General features: G+C 41.7%; 2 protein-coding genes across 11 annotated transcripts in view; one reads left to right on the plus strand and one right to left on the minus strand.

Moving 5' to 3' along the window:
* The window catches only part of ARMC2 (armadillo repeat containing 2), a 61,322-nt gene extending 45,465 nt beyond the window's left edge, over positions 1-15,857 (plus strand). For all 7 annotated transcript variants that reach the window (XM_048297297.1, XM_048297296.1, XM_048297295.1 and 4 more), the window contains 6 exons: positions 3,714-4,035; positions 5,474-5,596; positions 7,403-7,516; positions 8,918-9,050; positions 11,270-11,427; positions 15,494-15,857. In XM_048297297.1, coding sequence (XP_048153254.1) covers positions 3,714-4,035; positions 5,474-5,596; positions 7,403-7,516; positions 8,918-9,050; positions 11,270-11,427; positions 15,494-15,627 — 984 coding nt within the window. In that variant the 3' untranslated portion in view covers positions 15,628-15,857. The remainder of the gene's footprint in view (positions 1-3,713; positions 4,036-5,473; positions 5,597-7,402; positions 7,517-8,917; positions 9,051-11,269; positions 11,428-15,493) is intronic.
* A 3,084-nt stretch (positions 15,858-18,941) lies between these two features.
* SESN1 (sestrin 1) overlaps positions 18,942-24,203 on the minus strand; it is a 76,756-nt gene continuing 71,494 nt past the window's right edge. For all 4 annotated transcript variants that reach the window (XM_048297314.1, XM_048297317.1, XM_048297315.1 and 1 more), the window contains 5 exons: positions 23,431-23,578; positions 22,478-22,590; positions 22,049-22,239; positions 21,671-21,815; positions 18,942-20,059 (listed from right to left, as the gene is read on the minus strand). In XM_048297314.1, the coding sequence (XP_048153271.1) occupies positions 19,973-20,059; positions 21,671-21,815; positions 22,049-22,239; positions 22,478-22,590; positions 23,431-23,578 (684 nt within the window). In that variant the 3' untranslated portion in view covers positions 18,942-19,972. The remainder of the gene's footprint in view (positions 20,060-21,670; positions 21,816-22,048; positions 22,240-22,477; positions 22,591-23,430; positions 23,579-24,203) is intronic.

The raw sequence follows: 24,203 nt of genomic DNA on the forward strand, positions 1-24,203 counted from the left end.
GGTGTTCTACACCACTGCCCTCTCCCCATTTTTTTATTCCTTAAATTGAGTTTCATTTTGTGACAGTTGTCATTTCTGGGTTTAAACAGAAATTTTCACAGGTAGAATGTCACTTTGAGGTGAATCTTTACTGTATTTGGAAGAGATTAGCTCCAGGTTAGTATAACTACTGTAATTTTTCCTATAAGTAGACTATCAGTGTCTGCAAAGAAAACTCCCAAATTTTCTTTCCAAGGTGCACAATAAAGCCAAAATACAAATTTGGAAGTGAAGTGTAAATTAGATTTGAATGAGAAGCAGGGCAGGTGGTAGAATTTTGACTAACTCCCCTGAAATTTGTGTAACATGGAAAGCAGATTTCATTTACAGCTGATGATTCAATAGGAACTCAGCCGCTGGCATCTGACCTTTTGTTTTGTAGTATCCTCCCCATTCTGAAGGCCCAATAAAGTAACCAAATACAGTAACCACAGGTACTTGGCCAGGTTCACATGTTCTAGATTGGACTGTCCTTCCTTATTGATCTTGTTTTAGTTAGAAACTACTGACCTAATTTGCTTTCCTTTCCTACTGATACGTAAGCCTGTGCAGTCTGTACCTGTGCTCGTCATGCTTGCACTGAAAGGCAGGTGTACTTTTAATTGCCAAGATAAACTGTTGTCAGGTCCTGTGACTCAGCAGGTACATGAGGTACCTTTGCTACTAGGGCAGTGCAAAGAAGAGCGTTTCACAAGTAGATAAGCAAAAAAGTCATTTATATCCGTGATGATCAGATGTTTATGCTCCAGTTGCCAGAAGAATAAGAGTTAAATGCTGATGAAGTATGTGGTGCCATTACCACCTTAAAACCCAAAATACCACTGTTTCTTCCCACATAGGAAGCAAAGAAAAACATCTTCTCAAGCTTTTCTTGATTTGTTTGTTCAAATTTATTTGTGTAAGTGAAGCTGTATGCTCTCCTATATAGCCTTCCACCCAGGTTTGCGTACACTCTGTGTTCATCATGTCTCACATGAATGCCTGACTATAAAAAGATGAAATAACTGAATGTAATTCCTATCTTTAATCTAATTTGTCTTTAGTGCAATACATGTTAAAACATCCATATTATATACATTGATATGATAAGTGTAATTTTTCTGTAAGTGTGAAAGAATGTCTGAAATTCCATATGCAGTTAATACTTCAAAGATGTAGAAATGCACAGTAATCTCATTTATTATATTGATTTTTTGCTATGTACAGAAAGGCCCATGGGCCTTGCACGGGTTTAATTTTGCAAGCAGTTTCAAACTGTCGTGTAGCTTTGCATGTATTTTTTTACACAGCCATTCTAAGGTGGTGTTTCTTATGCCTGCAGTCCTTACCCATGAGCATTTAAAGAAATACAGCCAAAAATACTACAAACCCTTGAGCATTGTACTACACAGGAGAAGTTGTACAGCTTTCCTCTTTGACTTTGCTAGTTAAATTTTCAGTCAAAGATAATGAAACTTCAGTACTATTCTATTAAAGCCGGATGTGCTTAGCTAAAAAAGAAGTATTTTATAAGTTTGTTTTGCTGGGCTGTAGGTGGAAAGCACAGCTGAGATCACACTTCTCAAAATACCAGTTGATTGCTGTGCGGTACCTGTTTGTCTCTTTTCTGATTGGGTAGAGCTGTTGCTGGGCTGATAGCATTCTGACCAAAATTAGAAAGTCAATATAAACGAGTCAAACTAGACTGCCTGCTTTTTTCAGTTCTCTCTTCTGATTCATCAGTTGTTTGTTTCAAATTTTTACAGCCTTTGTGAGTTGGGTGTTGTGCCAGCAAAGGTGAAAGCTCTTAGTGGTTAGTCAGTAAGAATATTCATTAAAAATTGTCTTGATGACATTTAGATCCTAACAAAAATATGATGCCTAGTTAAAAAAAACGTGGAAGTGGGTCCTACAGAGTGATATTATTAAATACATGGATGTGAAAACCATTTCCTCACTTAGGAGACTGCTGCTTCTCATGTTCAGAGATAGCACTCATCTTCCTGAGAGGATGTTATTGCCAGTGTCTTGTGGCAGAGGCTTAAAACCTGAAACTTACTGATGAAGGCATGTATCCAAGAAGGAGCTGCTGCCTAAACATATTTTTTTCTTCAGTATTGGAGTGTATACTTTAACAAGTTAGACTGTGCCTGGTTAACTTATGTTACTAATACCAGGGAGGGTTAGAATATGTGTAAATATAGTTATGATATTTGGAGAAAACAGCATATGAATTGATTAGCAAAATTCTAGGTTAGTGCAAGTACAGCAGGTTAGCAGCTAAGGGTTGATGGTTCTGATGTACTTGGAGAAATGCTGTTACTTTACCTTCACTGTTAAGATAAAGCTACAGACTTTAAAAAAAAATTAGTAGGCTCTAATGTGTCAGAGGGAAATGTTTTAAGTGGTTTAAACTTGAGTTACTTCAGACTTTCAGAATTTATTTTTTGCTTATCACATACTGGTGGGTAAAAAAAGATGGGGATGTTGTTGAATGCTGTTCAATTAGGATCAACTAGTCTTGCCGCAAAAAGGCTGTATCTCGGTATGTACAAAATGAAGGTCAGGCTAGAAAGTGCTGTAGGTGAGCAACTTGGTTAATGAGATCTCAAGATACCTTACAGAAACAGAAAGTAGGTCTCATTCAGCAATGATAAAAATAAAAGGGTAGGAAGAGCATATAAAATCAGAAAAAAAAAAAAAACAAAGCACAATATGAGGTGCACCTACAAAGTGATACAAAGAGAAACAAAAGCTTTTATACTATGGTGAGAAGACAACAAGGAAATAATTGCTCTGGTGTTCAGAAGAAGGTGAGCATTACTGACAGATACCACTGTGAATAGTGAAGTGTGAATGCCTTTTTTTTGGCTTCTTTTTCTGAAAGGGTTATGTATGACCACATGAATAATCTCTACTTCAGCCTGGATTCTTTTATCACTGAAAAACAAGCTGAAGCATATTTAATGTTGTCAAACCAGCTGATGAAATTTACCTTTTGGTGTTTACAAAAGAAGAGAAAGGGGATCCCAATCCCTAGGTTTCTTGAAAAGTTAAGAATTGCAAGGTTGTAAGGTGCCTGTTTTGATAAGGAGAAAAAGGAGGAACTGAGGAATTACAGACCAGTCAATTTAGATTATATTTCTGGTAAAAATCTGGAACAAATAATTCAGCTATCTGTAAGCGTTTGGAATTAACAACGAAATTAATAAAACCTAATTTGGGTTAACAGTAACAAATCAAGGGGAAGGAGTTTAACCTCTACAATGGGTACCAGGCCTAGAAAAGGAAAGGTTGTGGTCTCTGCCCATCGCAGCTGACATTTGCTTCCTTGAAAGGTTACTGAATTCTGGCCCACATGATTATTCTAGTTATATAAAATGCAGTTTTAAGATGTTTTAAGATTACTGTGGGCTTGGTAAAAATAGATGACCTGTACTAAGTATATCTCATTAGTAATTACTCCAGTGCTATACTAGTTCTGTTAGGTGTTTTTGATTTCTTCTGTAAATTGGGTTATGAAAATTGGTAGCATAAAAAATTATTTCTGGTTGCTGTGTTTGGCATTCCTTCTGTTATTTTGGATGTGCTACTATCTGAATTGGGAAGCAAATGAAGTATTATCTTCTTTTTAAGCAGCTACCACCTTCTGATGTTTTCTGTGTAACATGGTTTGTTTATTTATTTTGTTGCAGGGTTTGGTTATCCGTATCATCTGCATTCTTGGTAATTTAACAGCAAAGAATGACCAGTCCCGGGAGCAATTTTTTAAAGAAAAAGGAAGTATTAACACCTTGACATCATTATTCCAAACCTACTATGAACTTGATTTGAATGCACAGACATGGTACCATGGTAGAAAAGGAAAAGGAACAAAACACCTAAAGCATCCTTCAGAAGAAGAAGATGTTCTGATAAAACTGATAAGAGTGCTGGCCAACCTTTCCATTCACCCTAGCATAGGAGCAGCTCTGGCAGCTTCCCATCCTGTTGTAGGATTACTTGTTACAGTACTAGGTAATAAAATTTCTGTTGTGTTTGTTATCTTCGTTCAGCCTGTAAGGAGAGTTTAGGACTTTCCATTGCAAAAAAACCCCAAAGTCAATTGGCTGATATTCATAAACTGTTTTATGTAGAAGGCCTGTTTGAGACAGTGGAAGCATTGCTGCTTTGGTACTGACTTTTCAGTATCCGGGGAAAGATGTTGTAGAAGTCTTTAATTCAGTGATCAGATTTGCAGATAGGATCATTAAAGATAAGAAAACAAAATTTTTTTTAAACACATCAAGAGTTAATATATAAGGAAAGTTTGTTCTTATCAGGTGCTTATAGATGTGTTTGGTGGTGGTTCGGTGTTTTTTAAGGTTTGCATTTTTTGTGACTGTTTTGGATTAAGTATTCTTTCTGTTCTCTGCGCTCATAACTTTCGGCCTCTTCAAATAATTTTTTCTCACTTTTTTCTTCTTTTTCAGTCTTCCAACCTTTTTATCTCTTTCAGATGGAAGAGAGTGTCTCCCTCCAAATGGAGGATTAGGACTGCAATTCCTTTACCACTTACTGAAACCCTTGCAAATCTAATTACGGACCAGGGCTGGTCTGTTCTCCCCATAACAGAGTTTAGCTGTGACAAGATACATCTTAAACAGCTCAGTATGTGGTACTGTGTAATGAGAACATTAAATATTATGTTAAGATAATCAACCTGATTGTACACTGTCTTACCAGTCATGGGGGATGAGACAAGTCAGACTCACAACTTGGTTCGGTCTCATGGGTTGAAACTGTCTTAATGTCTTAATGATTGTGTAGGTGCTTTTGGCCATCAGAACTTCTCTCTGCTACCCGCCCCTCTTCCTGAGCGCTGTATCAGTCAGTTGACTACAAAATGTTCTCTCTACCTATGAACTTACCCCTCTTCTATTTCCTTCACTCTTGGCTTCTGAGGCCAGAAACCTCAGTCAGATAAGCCTTTCAGACTTACACATGGGTTAACATTCTGTCAGGAACTCTAAGAGAAAAATCTTTCAAATATTGTTGAAGGGGGTTTTTTCCCATTTTTTTTCCTAGATACCTGACAGTTCAGTATAATAGTCCTTGGCATTTCTCCATGTCTATCACACAGCCCTGTTTCTGCATGCATACTCTCCTCAGTGCCATCTTAAAGCAGCAAACAGGATTTGTAAAATGTATTAACTAAATAGATTTTAAACCATGTTGCCTGAGTCACAATGATTTCTGTAAATTAATAATGGGAAAGAGTGGTTTTGTATTGCCATTTTTGGATCAGGTGTTCCTGGTAGCTTCTGCCATGTTACTGAACAACAGAAGGGTTGACTGTAGTAGTGGCCATGTAAACTATTACCCAGTTTGCTTCTGGGATTGAATGCACTGCAAAATTAGATATGTGTTTGTGTATCTACATATGCATATGTTTTGGGGTTTTTTTTACTCTCAGAATACAAGTCAGTAGATGACTGTGAAGAGTTGGTCATCAATGCTGCAACAACAATCAACAATTTGTCCTACTACCAAGTGAAGAATTCTGCAGTTCAAGACAAGAAGCTACACATTGCTGAAAGTAAGGACTTTTAAACTAGTACTTTCTGTATAGCTTCTAGAGAGCAGAAATATTTTGACACTGTAGAAAGTAAAGACACTGATAACATTTTGTGGTATTATATTGCACGATTATAATGCTCATAGGGCTAAATTCTTTCAATAATGATTTCCCATTCTTTTGGAAAATAACTCTGACTTTTTTGAAAATAGTTGGATTGTTCACAGAACCCCTTCTTTTCCTCCACAAAGGAATTTGCCATATTGTTTTCTGTTCAGCAGTTTTTGCTAGATTTGTTCAAAATCCATATACCTGAGCCAAAATAATCATGTTGCTTTTTACTTCTAATCAGAATATGGCAAGAGGGTTTTTTTCCTCTTTTTACTTTCTGTACATGCAGAGTTTGATTTCTGTCTGTTTCTGGCTTATAAATCCATTGGCAATATTGTATTGTGTGATTCTCTCCCCTGACATTATGGACAACAGTCAGGTGTGTGTAGGAACTGCACTGATTTCTGCAACTGTTGTGTTAATGTTGTACAAAAGGTAGAGAGTCTGTGTCTTGCACATCTTTCTGCCTAAATAGACAAGACATTGGGGAGAGACAGAACCTGTAGTTCGCACAACAGGTAGAATGAGGAATAGGAAAACATGTCCTGGCTGTCAGCCCAGTGCCAGGACTGGTAGACATCATATTCTCTCTAGGTAACAGCTCTGCTGTTCTGTCACGATTTGTTTTATCATCTATAAGCCAGCTGCCTCTTGTTGCTGGTTGGAAAAGTGTGGAAACAAATTACTTGTTTCCTGTCGTGTTTCTTGGCATGTGGAACTAGTCCCATCACCTTCCTGAACTGAGGAAGGAAGAAACCTTTAGATGGAAAACCAGCAGGCTTTCTGCTCCAGCAGACATTTTGAGAATACTTGCTGTTTGATACGAGTGGTGGACAAAATCCCTTCAGATGTCTCTTTAAGACAAGTTCAAGGTGTGTCAGTATTGCAACATCCACAGGCAGAAGTAATGGGAACAAAGCCAACCTCTCTTCTATATTTTTTTTTCTCTCATTCTTCTGTGATGTTAAGGGTTGACTTATTTGAATCCTCTGTATGATGGACTGATTTCAGTGCTTTGCTTCGTGCTCACAGAAGACTGAAAAATGCAACTTCTGTGACATCACTCCTCTGCCGTGCACCAAAATCCTCCATGATAGTAGTTCTTCCTAGGAAGTGCTGAAGGTCCCATTCCTACTGCTGAAGTACACACTGATCATATGTGCAAGTACTAAGCAGGAAAGCAGCAAGGAAGTGAATGCTTCAGACTGGGACAATATTAAGTAGTTGTTCAGAGAAAATGTTTGCTTGTTATACTAGCACTGAGAAAAGAGAGCTAATGTCAGAAAATAATTTGAGCTTTAAGAGACATCCCACTCTAAGACCATCTGTTCAGAATCTAAATCAATTCTTTTATATATTAAAACTTTTTTTTTTATTATGTCTTTCTGGATTTTCACATGAGCCCACTCAAAACTGCATAGCAAAACTGGCTCCCATTATTGCAAATGTGCTTAGACTGTCTCCGTAACTCCTCGTTTGTTCCTTTGCATTTCGTCCTGTATTGGAGCTCTTTGTCTTATCTTCAAAGCCCTACACAATTTCATTCTTGTTCTACCATCAGCTCACTCCCTTTGCTGCCACCAGACAGACAGACAACTGCTCCCATTTATTACATTTATTGCTGTTGCTGTTTGCATTCTGATATTCACTGATACAAAACCAACCATGTATTTGTGATTTAAAAGTAATTATTTTTATTTCTCTGCAAAACAATAGTGCTTTTAAAGCTGTTAATGAGTGACAATATGGATGTAGTTGTGGAGGCTGTCAGAGTCTTTGGCAATCTTTCCCAGCATCATGAGATCCGTGACTTCATCATGCAGAAAAAGAGTGAGTTACTTTTGCATTTGTAGAAGTTCTATTTTTAAATGTCCACAGTTTTAAAAAGAAAAGATTGTTAATAAGCTGTCTCAGTTAAAGGGTAGAAGCAATCTTCCCTGATGTTTTGCAAATTAGGCAAACATTAGAATCCAATAATAGTCATTATAAACACCATTTTATTTCAGTTTCATTAAAATGGAAATATTGGAGTAGGAAAAATATGCTGTGGTACTTTCACAACTACAAAAACTCTATTTTTCCTAAGGTTTGAAATTTGAAATTTCCCTTTACTCAAGTAGCTTTTCAGATCCTGCAGGTTAGTACTGATATGATATAGAATGAAAATCCAACTAAGTTCTCATTTAGGTTCATAATCTGAGATTTTTGATTCCCATATTCGACAGCTTGTTAGCACTTTGTAACATGCAGTTAGGATGTTTGACTGCCTCAGCAAAGACCTCCCATTTGCCTTGGGGTGAAGTAGGATGCAAGTCTTCTCAAGTCCTTTTGCTTTGGGTATCTAAAGAGCTTTGGGAAAAATGGCAACTCCTTGCTATCCACAGAATGTGTGTCATCAGCTTAATTAGACACCAGTTCACTGTAAAGTTGGTTTTTTTTTTTTGGTCTGCCTGTTGGTGCTGAAAGTGAGGTGATCATGCCACAATATGCAACCCTTTATTCCAAGAGTGGCAGGCACATCACTGTGTTTGGGGGAGAATGGAGAAGTGACCCTTAGTAGCTGGTTGCTAGTGAACAGTGTCAGTCAAAGGACTGAATTTTCCAGCTGGGAGAAACGGTGATGTCGCTGTGCCACGCTCAAGAATTGCTGAGAGGCTTCCTCCCAGTGAGGCCAGCCCAGGTCCCTGGCTGGGGTTGGCTCCACAGCTCCGGAGTCAGTGCCAGCAGGTGCTGTGGGACGCTGCACGTTGGGCACCTGCTCCGTGCCTGGTTCCTGCAGGAGCCCCAGGCTGCTGCACTTCCAGTTGGACTTGGTGCAGTCTGGGGCAACCCTGCACTCACAGGGGAAAGAACTTCCCCCTCTGAGTGCCAGGTGCCAAATCCTTGCAGTTTCTGCTGACTCTGGGGTTGAAAGGGGGGTGATACTTTCAAGAAGTAAGTCGCAATTCAGTTTGGTCAACTTAGCCTCTTCTGATGGGATTTTCACATTTCTTCGGTGTATTTTTATTACTAGAATTTCTGGTTTGTTGTTTTGAAGGAAGCTGGTGTTCAGCATGATGTTACTCTGTCATGTGCCTCCTCTACAAATGTCACAGTAATACACTACAACGGTGAATTTTTGGATAGGGTATCCTGCATTTGAGTGCTTTCTAAGTATACATTTTTAAGAAGTATGTTGAAGTGCCACTTGTATGGTAAATCCATCTTCCTGTTTCCTTCTTTACAATCCAGTATACAAGTTCATGATTGCTTTGCTCGATTCCAAGAACCGAGATGTCTGTTTCCCTGCATGTGGAGTTCTGCTCAATCTTACAGTAGATAAGAACAAACGAGCTTTTCTGTTGGAGGAAGGAGGAATTGGAAAGTAAGTTCCTGACTGTGCTTGAGTAAAGGCAATTTTGAGTGGCTTGGCCAAGAAGTTTCAATTGGATTCCGTTTTACTGGGGCCAGTAGCTTGTAATGAAGATGCCAGCATAGTAGATCCTTGGCATCTAAAGTTCTTTGCGAACAAGCCTTTCACATGAGCCAAACCCCACAGAATAATCTCCCAAAGACCCTCCTTGATGTGCACAGCAGAGTGTGCCATAGAAGAAAGCAACTAAGGTGTGGCTCTGCAGCAGCTGCTTGTGCTGAGCTTAACTGGATCCTGGGTGGGCTACAGTTAACATTAGCGCCGTGGGTGTGTATCTGGTGCAAATGTGAAGATACTTCCAGAACTGATACCCCACGTGGTCCCTTGCAGTTTTTGTAACCACTTGGTACCCCAGGGAAAATTACCTGATGTAGCCATGCTTGGCCAAGAACAGCTCGCGAGTCTCCTCTCTCTGGGAGTTCCAAGTTTAAGGCACTCACACTGGAAGGGATATTAGACCTGGAAAAACTACTGTGGATGCAACACTTATGGCTTTGATGTTCAGATAATAGCGGATCCAGCTTAATTGGAGCAACATGAAAGATCATGTTCCTGTGCTTGTAAAGCAGTTGGTACAGCCCACAGTTATGAAACAATATGCCTCACTTTGAAATGCTTTCCTGTTCATACATCATATAATTACTTTTTTATGCACTGTTAAATGCATAGTCTTCTCATCCTTCCTTCCCATGTTCTAGTTAACTTAAAATACAAACCTGGAAAAGGAGAATAAAAATAAGTTGCTGCAAATTGAATAATAAATGTGAGAAATTTCTATTGTATAGAATATTCGGTAGCCTATAGAATTTTATAAATTCAGAATTTTCTATACTGTATCTGAAAATTTGTGAGGGAAGGAACAAAAAACAGTAACAGCATGGAATGAATCTAGAGAATTTGGAAGTGGTTGTTAAGGAGATCATCCTGACTGTGCCAAACCAGCTCTATGGATTTTTGGAATTGAGGTTATTGTATCAATATATAGTAGCCCTAGGAAAATAAGGAATTAGTCTTATCAGAGAGTTAAACTTAAAACAAATTAGGGCAAGTTCTTCTGGCTTTTCATTAGATGCCTCCTGTTGTTCCACAATGACTGCCTTCAGAGAGGAGAAGAAAATCAAGCCTCTTTTTGGGTTGTCTCAGTGACTGTTACTTTCAGCCATACCTGAATATAGAAGTTATCCTTTACTAATCACCAGATTACAAATCTCTCTATGAAGTGGAGAAGTGAGGGAAGGAAGGAGTGATAAGGTTGAAGAAGAGAACAGCAGTGAAAGATTTTTATTGGAGAGGTCACCAGGGACAGCAGGTGAAAACGACATGTATTTCTGCAGCCCCAGGACCTGGGAACACTGGCAGTTTGGAAATGGGAACTCTGGATAGCTACTGTATGTAAGCTGGTGCAGGCAGAAAAGTTACAGCTTCATTTCAGAGGCCTTTTTGAGATCCAGCCTGCATTTGGTGTCTGCAAGGAAGGGAGATGGGGAGAAAGGTCTGGAATCTAATGGTCCTTAATAAAACTGGCATTTCTGAGAGGAGTCCCTTGGGAATACAGGCTGACGAAATACAAGAATGGGTGAGATCTGCAAAATTGTGAGACTTCGTCTCACAATTGAATGTAAAAGGTAATTTTTTGATCATGGAAGTAGCAAATTCCTTTAGATTTGTTTTTTTGGTGAGATCATCTGATACGTAGTAAGATGAATATTCTGACTGAAGCTTTTTTCTGCATTCCCACCACCTTTTCCAGACGAATCATTGGTGCCTGATAAGGTTTGGCTTGGATTGCAATCTCTGCTTTAGTGGCAGCCACAGATTTGGGATAGTCACAGATTGTAATGAAATTAGATGGAATTTTAGTGTCTTTGAAATGGTTACATTTGCAAAGTATGTGAGTGAAATTGGTCAGTTGGGTTAGAAAGTTACAGGGGATGGGCAGCTGCAGGCAGGCACACACACATGTAGACAAAAGGCATGTTCACATCCTTGGGGAGCTACACTAAATGAAAAGGGGGAAGTTATGAGGAAGAAAGTAGCACCTGAATTTTATTAACGTTGAATTTTCCTGCAAACTTCTGTGGAGCTTGCTCACATTTCTAGACTGCCAGATTTTGTAGAGCTCAGGAGAAAATTCCATGGAACAAACAACTGATTTTGTTTGGTACTGGCAGGTTGGTTGACTGCTTACAAGACTTTGGGCCAGCAGACTGGCAGCTCTCATGTTTGATCTGCAAAACCCTGTGGAACTGCAGCGAGGACATCACAAGCGCGGCCTCCTGCTTTGGAGGAGACACCAACACGCTGCTGGTGCTGCTCACATCACTTCTAGGTGAGACTCGTAGTCTTGGTGTCTTTTCCTCAATAAAAGAAATGGAAGGAGCAAAATCAAAGCAGGATTAGTTTGGGTGGTTGGTCAGTGTGCACTGTCCAGCAGCACAGTGGTTCCTGTGCAGCACACACTGGACCCCCTGGGGATCCTGGCATTCCTGGGGTGCAGCGGGCTGACCTTGCTGCCTGACCACCCTTCTTTTCTCTCCATGGTCTCCTTGTGGGCAAGGACAACATCCTGACAATTTCTCATCTGCTCCCTAAAACCAGGAAGGGTGTGCTCGTTGCTCCACGAAGGCTGAAAGGTGAATGTTAGGACCCTGATTTGCTTACCCAGTGGGATCTTTTCATCTGGACATTTACTTTTGCTTCAAATTTTATGGAGTTTAGTGGCTGTGTAGTAGTCCTGTAGTCAATATATGTAATTTTTGTCCTTTTATTTTTTGAGCACTGCTTTGCTTAGGATTTTTTTTTTGGTAGGTCACTTGCAATCTTTGAAAAAAAATTTAAAATATAAATTAAATTGAAGGAAACTAACTATGGATGATATGGTTTTAATTGAAAATTGATTAAAGATGTATACTTACTGTCAGACTCAGACAGGACATGAAATCCTGGTGGTCTCTTTTGTTGTAGACAATCTGAAAAGTGGGTGGATTTGTGGGGATTTTTTTTCCAGAATTTTTTACAGCAGAATTACCAATATTCACTGCTGTAATAATTCTCTGTATTACATTCCTTGCTATGATGGACTGCATCTTAATGTGAGCAGTAATTCCATCTATTTATCCGAAAATAGCAGTGTTTCAAGGTTATTACTGCACTTTTTAACATTCTGCAAGAGACCTGCGAACTTTACAGCCACAATCATGCTTGAATTTTCTGACACACAGCAAGGGATATGTGTCTCTGTTTAGAGAATACATGCTTATTTTTTCCTCTGCATTTAACACTGCTTGTTGAAGCAATTGACTTGACTGCAGAGTCCAGGATAGCAATTGTAACTCTCATTAAACAGTATAACTTTCATTAACTGGAAGTTCATGTACAATTGCAATTGCATTTACAATTGTGATTGTAATGCAGCTGTAATGGTAATTAATTAGGAACAGGTTAGAATTAAATCAGAAGGCCAGTCGTTCTTCACACTGCAGTCAGAAGAGGAGCTGTAGAAAAAGCACATCTTACTCATTGGATCTGGTTCCTCTGTGTGCAGAGCGCCAACAAGTCTTAGTAATAGCAGCTGGTTAATATTGTCCTACATCTTCCTCCTCCCATTGTGTCCAGTAACAGCCTTGAACCGTCATTGCTCTGATTCTATCATTCAGGAAGCAGGAGGCAACTGCTGACAGCCTGTGAACTGTACTTGAGCATCAGCACACCCTCAGGAAGCGGAAAAAGTGGAGCATGGCACAGCAGACACCTCGCTTCACCTGCTGTGCTTGGCCTCCTCCCCTTATTTTTCCCTCCCCTATCTGGCACAAGATGACAAAAGATACGAGGAAGCCAAAAGGGAATGGAAATGGCCTGAAAAGATGCTGTGTCCAAGAGAAAGGCTGGACAAAGGGCACTATGTGTTTTTCTTTTTCCCTGCCTGATCCCAGCAGCCTGGGATGCAGTGGCCCTGCTTTCCAATGCACTTGTCATTCACCTTCTTTGAGCTGCTCTTGAGTTTCATGTCACTGCTGGCTCAGAGCTTCTGGAGGCTGCTGTCCCCAGGCCCCTGGCAGCAGCTTTGCCTTGGCCCAGGCCCTCAGGAGCAGCAGTGGAGATGAGCTTCTGTCTTGGGAACATTCTTCTGTTTGGTCTTCCAGTGAAATCTCTTTCCTCCCTCTTTGTCTGGACTTTTTCTTGTGCTGACTTTCACCTCCACTGTCATTCAGCGAGGTTATTTTGGAACCTCATTCTGTATGAACCCTTACATGACACAACAGGAGCTTCCAGGGCTCCCAGCCCCCGTCCTGCCGGTGTTTCAAGGATGGGCAGCCCTTGCAGACTGCAGGAGTCTGCACTCCAGTCGCCAGTTTCCCCCACAGTATCCAGTCCCAGTGTGTTTGTCTTGTTCCTGGGCTTGCAGCCAGCACATATGCTCTTTGGCCAGGACCCAATATTGCTAGTTTTTGAGGAGAGTCGTGGGAAAATTAAATTATCTGAGGATGCACAGCTTGCATGCGGAACACTGATCCTCGCTGATCCACAGTGTTATGCACGTTCTGCTTTGGGAAATTTACTGTTTCAGTTCAACACTTCAGCTTTGAACTGCTTCTGACCCTTGTTCTTGTAGGCTGGAATTCCCAGCCTCAGTGATTCCATAAATATTCAGTCGACTTCTGGGGAGCACAGCTGTCTAATAAAAGGGAGAAATGTCTCTCGCTCTGTGTTAGAACAGAGTTAATTTGGGTAGAAAAAAACAGGAGTAGGCAAAGCAATCCTCCTTGAAAACAAACCCCATAATCCCTTATTTTCCACTTCAGGGTCTCTGGCTTCTCTGCTGCTGAGATTGATTTTAGGTATGTTGGGTTACTGTGCCATTGATAGGACAAGAGCTAATGGGCACAGGTTGCAGTAAGGCAAAATTCCAATTAAACATTAGGAAAAGAGATTTCCATCATGGCAAGGGTTAAGCACTGGAACAGGCTGCTTTCCTAGAAGGTGTTCAGTACTCAACAGTACATGGACCAGCGCAAACTGTTCCATGGTGACTCTGCTCCAGAGGTTTTTTCCAACCTAAATTATCCTATGACATTATCAAATATAGATCTGATGTCAGAGGCTAGATTTTCTCTCTGATTACAGGTTTTCTTCCTGCAGATATGACATCCTTTCTGAAAGAGTGGGTGTTCTTGTCCTCTTTATTTTATTACAGAAAGACTCTAAATGACATCTCCTTACGCAGAACCCCATTTGGAACCTCTCACAATCAGCTTCTCTTTAATTTTGGTAGTTACAGTGTAGTGGCACAGGAGCCAAGTACTGTTTGCAGTTGCTGGTAACTTTGTATGAGCTGGAGCTCATCTCCACACACAAGAATGTCATTTCCTCCTTCGTACCTGTCTCAGCTCAGGCCATCTGCTCTGCACAGGCACCTTGGCATGCTTTTGGATGGGCATAAGTGCTGTTGGAACATCTCTTTTCTGCACAAAGTTTGACTCAAAATGTGGGTAACTGAAGTTTCTCTTCAGCCCCAAGTTGCCTTTACCTGCTGGGACTGTGCAGAAGCTCCCTTACAGAGTTACTTCTTGAACACGCTGTGAATCTGGTGCTTTTTTGTAGTGTAGGCCAAAGGTTAAGTATTGCCCATTTGGAGCAGGATTCCACCTTCATTTTAGGTGTGTTTATGGCCTAAAGGCTGTCAAATGTCCTTCTGTTAAACTGTGTGACAACATTTGTTCAGCATTATCAGTTGTGTTTGTGGATTCCTGATTCAGGAGAATGCTTCTGATTGCAGACTGATTGCTATTTTCTCGAAGTTTGTCTCTTTGCCACATCCACTGCCAAGCAAAATGGAGAGGGAATAATGAGTGAAGACTTCCTTTCATTCCTAACATTGCTTGTCTTTAATACAGACTGTCCTGTTTTATTTTTGAAATTTGCAAGGAAGGGAGGGCATTAGTAATACAATAACTAGTGTAGTTCAAGTTCCTTCAGTATATGAGAGTAGATAGTTTGGAAGAGTCTCCAGATCAGCAGAGCAATTTGTGACAGGAAAAACATAGTTGTAGTTAGATTAATGGATTGCTTACCTTAGCAGAATTGCTGTGGGTAATGTTAAACCTTGGGGGACAGACACAGTAAATGCTTAATCTCAGAGACAGTTTTTGTCTCAGAGACACCTCTGAGGTGTGAGAATAAAAGAACCTGCAGTACCATTTTCACTGTTTTACTGACCTTACTGTCCTTTATTTTCAATTAAACCTAAGACCCTCAGACAGTGATGCTTAACTTATCTCAAGTGCAGTTGTTTTTAAGCCATCAGCATACACAGCTGGTAAGCTGTATGTGTCACAAAATATGTAGGTAAGTGTATTTTTATTTGGAACTGATGATGATATTTTCGTTGATTACAGATGAAGAGGTAGAGTTGGAGTGCAGCCTTGACAGAGCTATAAAGGACTGCCAAAGACTATATTGGGAAAGAGAGTTCAAACCAGTGGCAAAAAAACTTCTTGACAGAATTCAAAGCCATCACTCTTCCAGCTGAGCCCATCACTCCATTTTAATGAGTTGGGGGTTTTTTGTGGTGTAAATTGTATAGCTTTATATTTCTAATATACCTGCACATTGCCATTGAAGGTAAGCTTGTTGGAGAGCATGACTATTTAAAAAAAAATTCAGAGAAGTCTGGCATTTATGTACTGGTTGCTGTCTTTTGAAGAGCTTGTATGAAATTTTTGTAATTACTTTTTGCAATATACTTGAGCTGATGAAGCAGCTTCAGTGTGACTTGTCTAGTAATTGCATCGTTTCTTGACTGGAAAAATTAAAGAAAAGTATTTGTTGAACTTCTAATTTTTAACAGGTAAGTTATGAGTGAGTACTTAGACCTCTGTGGTACCAAAAATGCTGTGCAGTCCAAAAGAATGTTACGTGACAGGAGCCACATCTCACCTACAGACTCTGACACACTTTTACCTTAAGGAACTTCTGTGACAGAGTAACCCAGGTGCTGTTGGGCCATTGTCCTGTGTTCCTTCCTGAGCCTCACTTTTCAGATTTAAAGCTGTCGGTGGTCAGGGGAAAGTCACCCCTCTTTCCTTGGGCGATCCCCCTTCCTTCTTCTGACACTGTGGGCTAGGGTCTGGGGTATCCCAGCTAACCCAGCTGCTGCCTTGACACTTGTGGGATCTAAGTCCAGCTGTGCTGGTCTTCCCTGAATTGGGACTTCACATCTTAAGGCAGAACACGCATATCCCTGATGTCAGAGAAGATTTTACCTTCTTTCAGTTGGTCCCACACTCCCAAGAGCCACCTGTGTGCCTGTTTCTCAGACTTCTTGGCCAGCTGTCTACCCTGAAGCTGTGACTCCATCCATGGGGCTGAAACAGGCCTCTTTCGCCCTGTTCCTCCTGACTGCTGCTGCCTTGTTTACTGCTCAGTTTTCATCCTTCCAGCATGTGAAAGTCCCCGCTTGTAGCCCATGGATTAGCTCAGCAGGTGCTTTGCTGGCCTTGAGCATTAACAGCCCAGTTGGCCACAGCGAGCTTTACAGACCTGACCTATTTCTCTCTTTCCTGACCTCAGATTACTAAGAATAAACTGCTGTGCAGGGGCTGCCGGGCTCCTGCTCCTGCGGGTCAGCGGCATCGCGCTGTGCTCTGCACAGCAGGACCGGCTCCAGCATGGCAATCCTGGGAGAGGCTGCAGGAATTTGTTCGGAGGCAGCAATTCAGAGCTCCCTCAGTGGCACCGTTCTCTGTGCCTTTGGTAGTGCCCAGACCTCTGCTTTCAGGTGAGGAGTGGCAGTGAGGAGGCCCAGAAGTAGAGACAGTAGAAGGGCAGCAAGATTTTTTCCTAGTTTAGATCCCTGCTTTTATGCGGCAGGGAGGGGCGATTTCATAGTCCAGGTTTTGGGAGTTGTGAGAAGGAAACTTCAGTGAAAGTGGTAAAATTTGCTCCATTCTTTGTGTCTCAGCAGTTCAGGTGTTACTTGAGCCCAGCAAGGCTCAGCCCTGCGGTGAATGGCTCTGGGAGCTCGTGTGGTGGCAGCCTCTGTCACTGCAATCCACAGGAGAGAAGTGCTCAGCAGTTCAGTGTGGTTTGGCTCCAACAAGAGCTCTGCTCTGCTCAGCTCAAAAATATCTCAATTATCATCCCTTCTTTTGCCATTTTAATTGTAGCTGAAGTTGAAGGGAAGATAAATGGATTCAATGTCCCATTTGTTTCTGGGAGAAAAGAATGGATTTGCTTCGGGAGAGTATTAGAGAAAGGATGATGGGTAAGTAGTCCCTGTGGGGAGGAAGCTGGAGGCATTTGTTCCTGGCATTTGTGCCACGGCAAGGCAGGCAAACAGCCGGCTGAGCAGGGCAGGGTGGGGGCGCTGGAAAAGGCCATGTGGTCAGCAGGACTAATCAGAATGGACAAGGGCTGAGTCAGAAGGCAACTGAAACTGATGGCTGGCTCAACTCGAGGTGGTGCTTCGGCAGTTTAAGATTTGTTCAGATACAACACTAATTATGTCAGTTATTACTGGTCAAGCTGTAACCAAGGGCCTGAGGCACTGTGTCCTGCAGCACAGGGCAGAGCTGGGGATCCTGGGGCAGCCACTGTGAGCTCTGGTCTTTGTGCAGGAAGAGGTGCGTTCAGATGAGCTGGATTGGGAAGAGAGGGGGGTACAGGACTTTTGAGCACCCCTCCAGCTGAGCTACACCAGCCTCTGTATTTCTCTGAAGAAAAACTCGCGGGTAGTAAGAAGCAGCCCCAGAATGCTGGATTTCAGGTGTGTTCTTACAGCATCGTTTACCATTTGAGTATCCCAGCCACAGCCCTCAGTGCAGCAGCTCTCTCATGTCCAGGAGCCCATTCCTGTTCTCCCTGGGGAGAGCTGCCAGCACCGCAGCTGAGCTACAGGCGAGGATGCTGCACTTCACACCCATGGGCTGGGGCTCTGCCGGAGCTGCCCAGGAGTACTGGACAGGTAGTCAGGATTGCTTGTGCTCAGGATTGATGGCAGCTGTGACCAGCTGATGCCACTCACACACTGATATGCTGCAGTGTTTACTGCTTGAAAAGCGAGAGGGGACATGGATGTGGCCATGGATGTGGCCGGAGAGCATAGGATGGAAATGGCCAGTTTAGATTTTTTGGAAAAATTCATGTCTACCTTTGACCTCAGAAAGCAGCAGGAGACTCAAGCACTGCAGAAACTCCATTCACAGACTGAGCTGTGCCTTTCCAGCTGTACAATGCCCTTAAGACAGGAAAGTTTTGCTCTGTTTTCGGAACATTAAAAATCCTGTATTTTCAGTTAAGAGGAAGCACCAGATGCTTCCTGTTAGTCACAATTTTTGACAGTTTATTAATCTTTCTCCCCTAGATCTTTTTAGATATTTTAGCTTCTTGGACTGTAAACTTTTAACTGTTCTCAGAAGGTTCTGTAAAAAGAGAAACCAGTCTGAGCTGAGACCCAGGCCAGGAGACAGAAATTAAATTCTGCTTGTGGGCTTCAGACAATCCATTTCATAGAATCAGCTGAGTTGGAAAGGACCATCAGCATCATCGAGTCCAACTCCTGGCCCTGCACCAGACACCCCAAGAATCACACCTTGTGCCTGAGAGCTTTGTCCAAATGGGTGAGAATAGCAGCAGTACAGAAGCGGTGCTCCCACGACAGTATTAGTGAAGCTCCAGATCTGTGTTTGTAAATTTTTTCTCCCATCATTTTAGACTCAGTTAGAAAATTCACGGGTGGTGATTTTAAATATGTTTGCTCAGTTACTGTTGCAAACATTTTTAAATGGTCTTCGAACCAGTAAGAACAGAAGCTTCAAGTTAAAACCACACAGAAACACCAAGAGAAAAAGTTGTTACCTTTATTTCAAAAATACCAGTAATACTGACAAATTTAAAAAGCAATTCACACTCATACAAAAGTATTCATGTGTTCTCCAAAACCACTGTATATTAAACGTCAGCATTTTAATCACGTTTTGATTTACTAAAAATAGATGTTTTTTAGCCTAGTTATTTAAGCAACTGCAAAAATCATTAAGACCAGCGTTGGGTATGTAATACAGTAGGACTGTTTGGCAGTCTAGAACAACATTCCCACACCTTGTCCTAGCTCCTTCTTGGTTCATCCGTGAAAAGGAGGACAAGAAGCTACTTGACACTTTGTGTAGGTAGATCTCTAAGAAGCTCTGAGGACTCCAGTCCCCTTCTTTCCATAGGAAGACCATTGCACTTTGGAGCTCACGAAATAATGCTGAACAAACATCCTGTTTTTAAGGCTAAACTAGTTGAGAAAATTGACTGCTACCTTTCGAATTATCAGTGTGGACAGAAGAGGTTTAGTTCTGATTAAACAGGGAATCTAAATAACAAGGCTTTTTTGAAACCACACAGAGTAAAGGCTCAGACAATAGCAGTGCTCACTTTCACTTCTAGCTCAACTGGAACAGCCTGGGTCTGTTCACTCCACCTGCACAAATAGCAGCATCAAGATTTTCTAAAATTATTCTCATAGGGAAAGCAAATGTCATCAAGTCCCAGTTCTTTTCGCGCTCCGACTCCCGCAGTATTTGCCTTATCACAAGATCTATGTATTTATCGTTTGCTATATTGCCACAAGTTCAGAGAATGTCCTGGGCTGTCTAAAGCCAAAATACCATGAGCAGGCAGCACTTCCGCACAACCCTGTCTGTCAACTGCCAAGCGTTCGCTGCCCAGTGGCAGCAGTGATATTCCAAACATGGAAATAGTTGAAACTAAAGGAGTTATGGCACAATGGGCATCTTAACTTATAGCTACTGTTGGTCCTGAGGCTTCGTATCTTCCTCTGCCATACTGCAGCTGCAGAACATTCCGACATCGACAGGCAGCCAGAGACATCAGGTCATATAGCGAGTAATAGCTCTCAGAGCATAAAGTAGTTCGGCTTGCATCCGAGCTTCTACCAGAAGCAAATTTACATGGACCTTCAGGAGAGAGAAGAAGTTACACTTCAGCACTGTGCTCACCACCACAGGCTGCAGCCAAAGGAAGCTGCGGGGCTGTGGGTGTCGTGCTGGTGCAGCAGCAGCAGGGGAGCACTGCCCGTGTCACCACACAGCCCACCAGATCTCGCTGTGGAGCTCACTGAGTGGGGCAGAGGAACCAACGCCACACCCCGTACTGCAGCACGGCGTGGCACTGGCTCACAGGCACATTTAGGCAGGGCCAGGTCCATAGGAAGAGGAAATCATCCTTTAGCAGACCAGATGGTTTAGCTGGGTAAAACAAGAGAAGCTTTCAAGCACACAAGCCCTTCTTCAGCAACACTATGCAGAGCTTGTTCAAGTTTAGTTTAATGAGGCTAATGATTAAAGGGCAGTGGGCACCTGCAGAGCAGAGGAGGGTGTTAGCAAAGGCAGAGGTGACAAGGCCATTTGCCCCTGGGACTGAGAGAGAAACACACAGGCAGCTACCACCTGAACAACAAAGAGTGGTTGGCTAAGGTGAAGCACCAGAAAAACTCTCAAGTGCCATAAATCTATTATCTCTTCTGAGACACAGGTGTTCAGTAGCTACTAGAGGTAAGAATTTTAGTTCTCCAGCTCATCTTCTCAATGCCTTTACTGTATTTCTTTGAGGGTGAGATCCTCAAAGCGGGGGGAGGGTGTGAAAGTATTTTCTCACTGACAGCAGGTTGCTGTGAGTTTGCTCGGGCATGTAAGGGCTGTGTGTGGTTTCATTTGCATGATCTCCATGAGGATGCACAGTTATTGCATTCAGTGACACGTATGTGAATGAGTCGTGGATTTTGATGGCTATGGAGTTGCAAAGTTTTGGGCTTTAAAGAAGGATTTGTGTGCTTGAAAAGCTCGTCTATTACAGTTAGTCCAGCCAAAACATAGGCAGTGTTTTACTTGAACAATCTTACATCATTGTAGTTACAGGACCCTGGTTTAAGGGGTTTAATCAACAACTAGAGCCTCTAATGATACAAACACTAATGATTTCTGCATCTTTATGTTTCAGCATTAAGTGAGGCCAAGAAATACCTTTCCAAAGAAAAACTGAAGGATATAAACTTACTTAATGGATTTGGTATCTGAGAGTTAACAACAGGCAATGTGACTGGGAGGTGCAATTCAGACTGTAACCCAGCAGCAAAGCTTTAGGCTTTCACAAAGAAACTGCTTTGGGGCTATCCATGCCAGAAGGACCAGGGGACTGTAAAGACCCTGGGCCAGCCACAGAGCTGTTCCAGGTCTGCTGCCAAGGGATGGATGATCTGGCACCACTTCCCTGCCTCTCTGGGATCCAGGCAGTACTGACTGCAGTTGAGGTGAAGCTGTACCATTGTCGTGTCTAACCCCCCAAACTTCTCAAAGCTTGCCCAGTCCATGTCAGCTGTTAGCCAGCAAATATGCAGGAGAAAAGGGGAAATTATTTCAGCCTGGAAACATGACACTTCCTAATGACTTGACTGAGTGTGAGCAGAACCCCAGTAGCATCGGGTAAAGCTTAAGCTGGGTGGCTGTGGCTGTCAGGGGGACACTGATCTGGGGCCTGTGGCTGCCCCTCAGCACGCATGCCAACTGTACCTTCTCAGAGTGTTCAAACTGCCTCCAGAAGCTATCATACATTCTTTTTGTGGTCTTTTCAGGAGTGCAAACCACAGTCTTGATATAAACTTTAAAGCTGCGGTCCAACAACTGATTAATTTCACCATAGTCATAATCATCATATCTGTGTGGAATTGAGAGAAAAGACACTTTCATTTTCAAGCAGCAGTTATTTCACTTGTATTGTTTCTAAGCTCCTATGGCAAAATAAATTATTGGGTAATTGTAGCACTAGTTGCCCTCCCCCATAAACAAAAACATGTTTAAAAAACACATGTATGTTTGCCTAACAAACAGTTCTGGTTCAACCTGACAAAGAAAAGCCAATGTGTTTAGAACAGAAACAGTGAAACTGACCTTATTCCAAACATACAATGGATATAGTTCCAAATAGCTCGTCTCAGCATTGAGGTATCCACATCTTTGTGCATAGCCATTGTGTTGTAAGTCAGATTATAAGCAATATGGAACTTCTCATCAAGTAGTTGTCCCACATCTGGATAAAGACGATTAACCAAGGAATAGCCATGGTCTTCCCAGGAATAATCCTTAGAATAAGTAAAAATGCAGAATGGAGCATTTCAGAAATGAACTTGTGACAGCCCAGAGCTTTAATGCAGTAATAGATCCCAGGGCAGATAATCCACTGGGGGGTGGGGGTTGTTCATTTGCTGGCTTTAAGCCTCACTCACAGGGCAGTGAGGGCACAGCCATTTCCAGGTTTGCTATCTGGCACAATGAACAGGTTGTTCCCTAAGCTCCTGATGGCAGCCCCTAGCCTTTTACCTGAACACGAAAGGTGGGCACATGCATTCCATGTCTGGAGAAGTCTTTGTAACCATAGCTGGTATCCTCAAAGTGACGAGACACATCTCTTGTTGCTGCAGATTCTTCATCTTCTGTTAATGCCAAACAGAATTTCACACAATTTTGGTAAGAACAAATTGGAGGTGTATGAGCAGAACTCCTGCACAAGAATGGGTCTCTGTGCTTTTTAAGGAAACACATTTTCACTGGACTACCTGTATTAAGATTGTCTAGTCCAGCTCTGTGACTGCAGCTATGGTGTTCAGAGGCAGCTCCATGAAAAACACTCAGGTTTTTTCTTACAGACAAACATCTTTTTCTCCCTTCTGCTGTGCTGCAGTCTTCACCCTATCCCCTGAATATAGGGGACATTTTCCCCCTAACTCAAGAGGTCTGTAAAAATGTCAGGGGAAAAACCTGCTTTGGAATAGAGAGCTTATTAATAAAGAGACTTCTGAGACTTCCATGCCAAGTTTGTTTTAGAGGAAATTGTATTGAAGAGCCCGTGACAACCCTAAACTTGTAATAGATTAAGTATTGTCTCTCAGTCATCTGAAAAGTAATGTTTCACACACCTATATAGCAAAGCATGTCAAGTATCTTGGTTTTACAGCATCTTGCAAGATGCTTAAGTCACTTGTGAAATTTCTAAAACTCTCGAGAGATTCCATTTCTTCTGGAGATTTCTATTATTTAATTTCTATTGGTCAGAGAGTGCTATGGTGTGTTTGTGAGCAGCCACAAATCTTGGCACTACTTGGCTTTTAAGTGTTCCTGGAAGAAAACAAGGCATCCTTAATCTTGATTCCTTCAAAGAAATGGTAATGTTTGTGAGACAGCTAATAGCACTTCTTTCCCCTTTTGCAGTAGTATTTCTTCAAATAATTTGGGAAAGTCTTAATAAATACATATACAGACTACATCTGCACTACCTGAAGAACACACGAACATGCTTTCTCTCTTCTCTCTTTCAAAACGCGTGGCCATCTCTTCTTGACTGGCTTCCTCTTCATCTCTGCACTCCTGCAGCTGCTTCATTTTCTCCATAAGAGCTTCAACTTCACAGACAGACTCTGTAGACTAAAAAGAAGAGAAAGACATTTCATTTTCATGCAACAGGAAGTGACAAGGATGGCAGAAATTGCCAAGCCAGAAAGTTTAAACACAACTTAAGTCCTTTACATCTTTAAATACAGATTTTTCAAGGAACACAGTTTTTGAAAGAAACCTGTACTGACCCAATGGCTTACATTTAGTCATCGTCTTTTCTCAATTAGATCCCTGGTATTTTTAGCATGATTTAAAAATCACAGCATTTTGGAACAAGTTGTTCTCACACTAAAATTAGTTTCTCTTAGTCTAAATGTTCAGCAACTGAAAAACAAGGAGCTGTAACAGAAATTCTGATAGAGGAAGTAACCACAATTTACCACCCAACTGTATTTTTCCCCTCCTCTGCTTGCAGAGAAGAAACATTGAAGGAAAAAGGAAGAGTGAGTGTAAATGCAGATTTAATGAAGCCTCAAAAGAAAGCCTGTGCAAGATAATTGTCTTTCACAAGAGCTGTTTTAACACCACAAGACAGTATTAATTCAGTAATCGGTCTTGTAAAACTTCATCAGCACGAAGGAAAGTAAAATTATCTTTAATTTATACAGTTCTGCCCCTTTCCTCCCTGCCTTTTGCAGTTTCCTCCTTCAGAGAG

The sequence above is a fragment of the Corvus hawaiiensis genome, chromosome 3, assembly GCF_020740725.1.
Source record: "Corvus hawaiiensis isolate bCorHaw1 chromosome 3, bCorHaw1.pri.cur, whole genome shotgun sequence".
Lineage (NCBI taxonomy): Eukaryota > Metazoa > Chordata > Aves > Passeriformes > Corvidae > Corvus > Corvus hawaiiensis.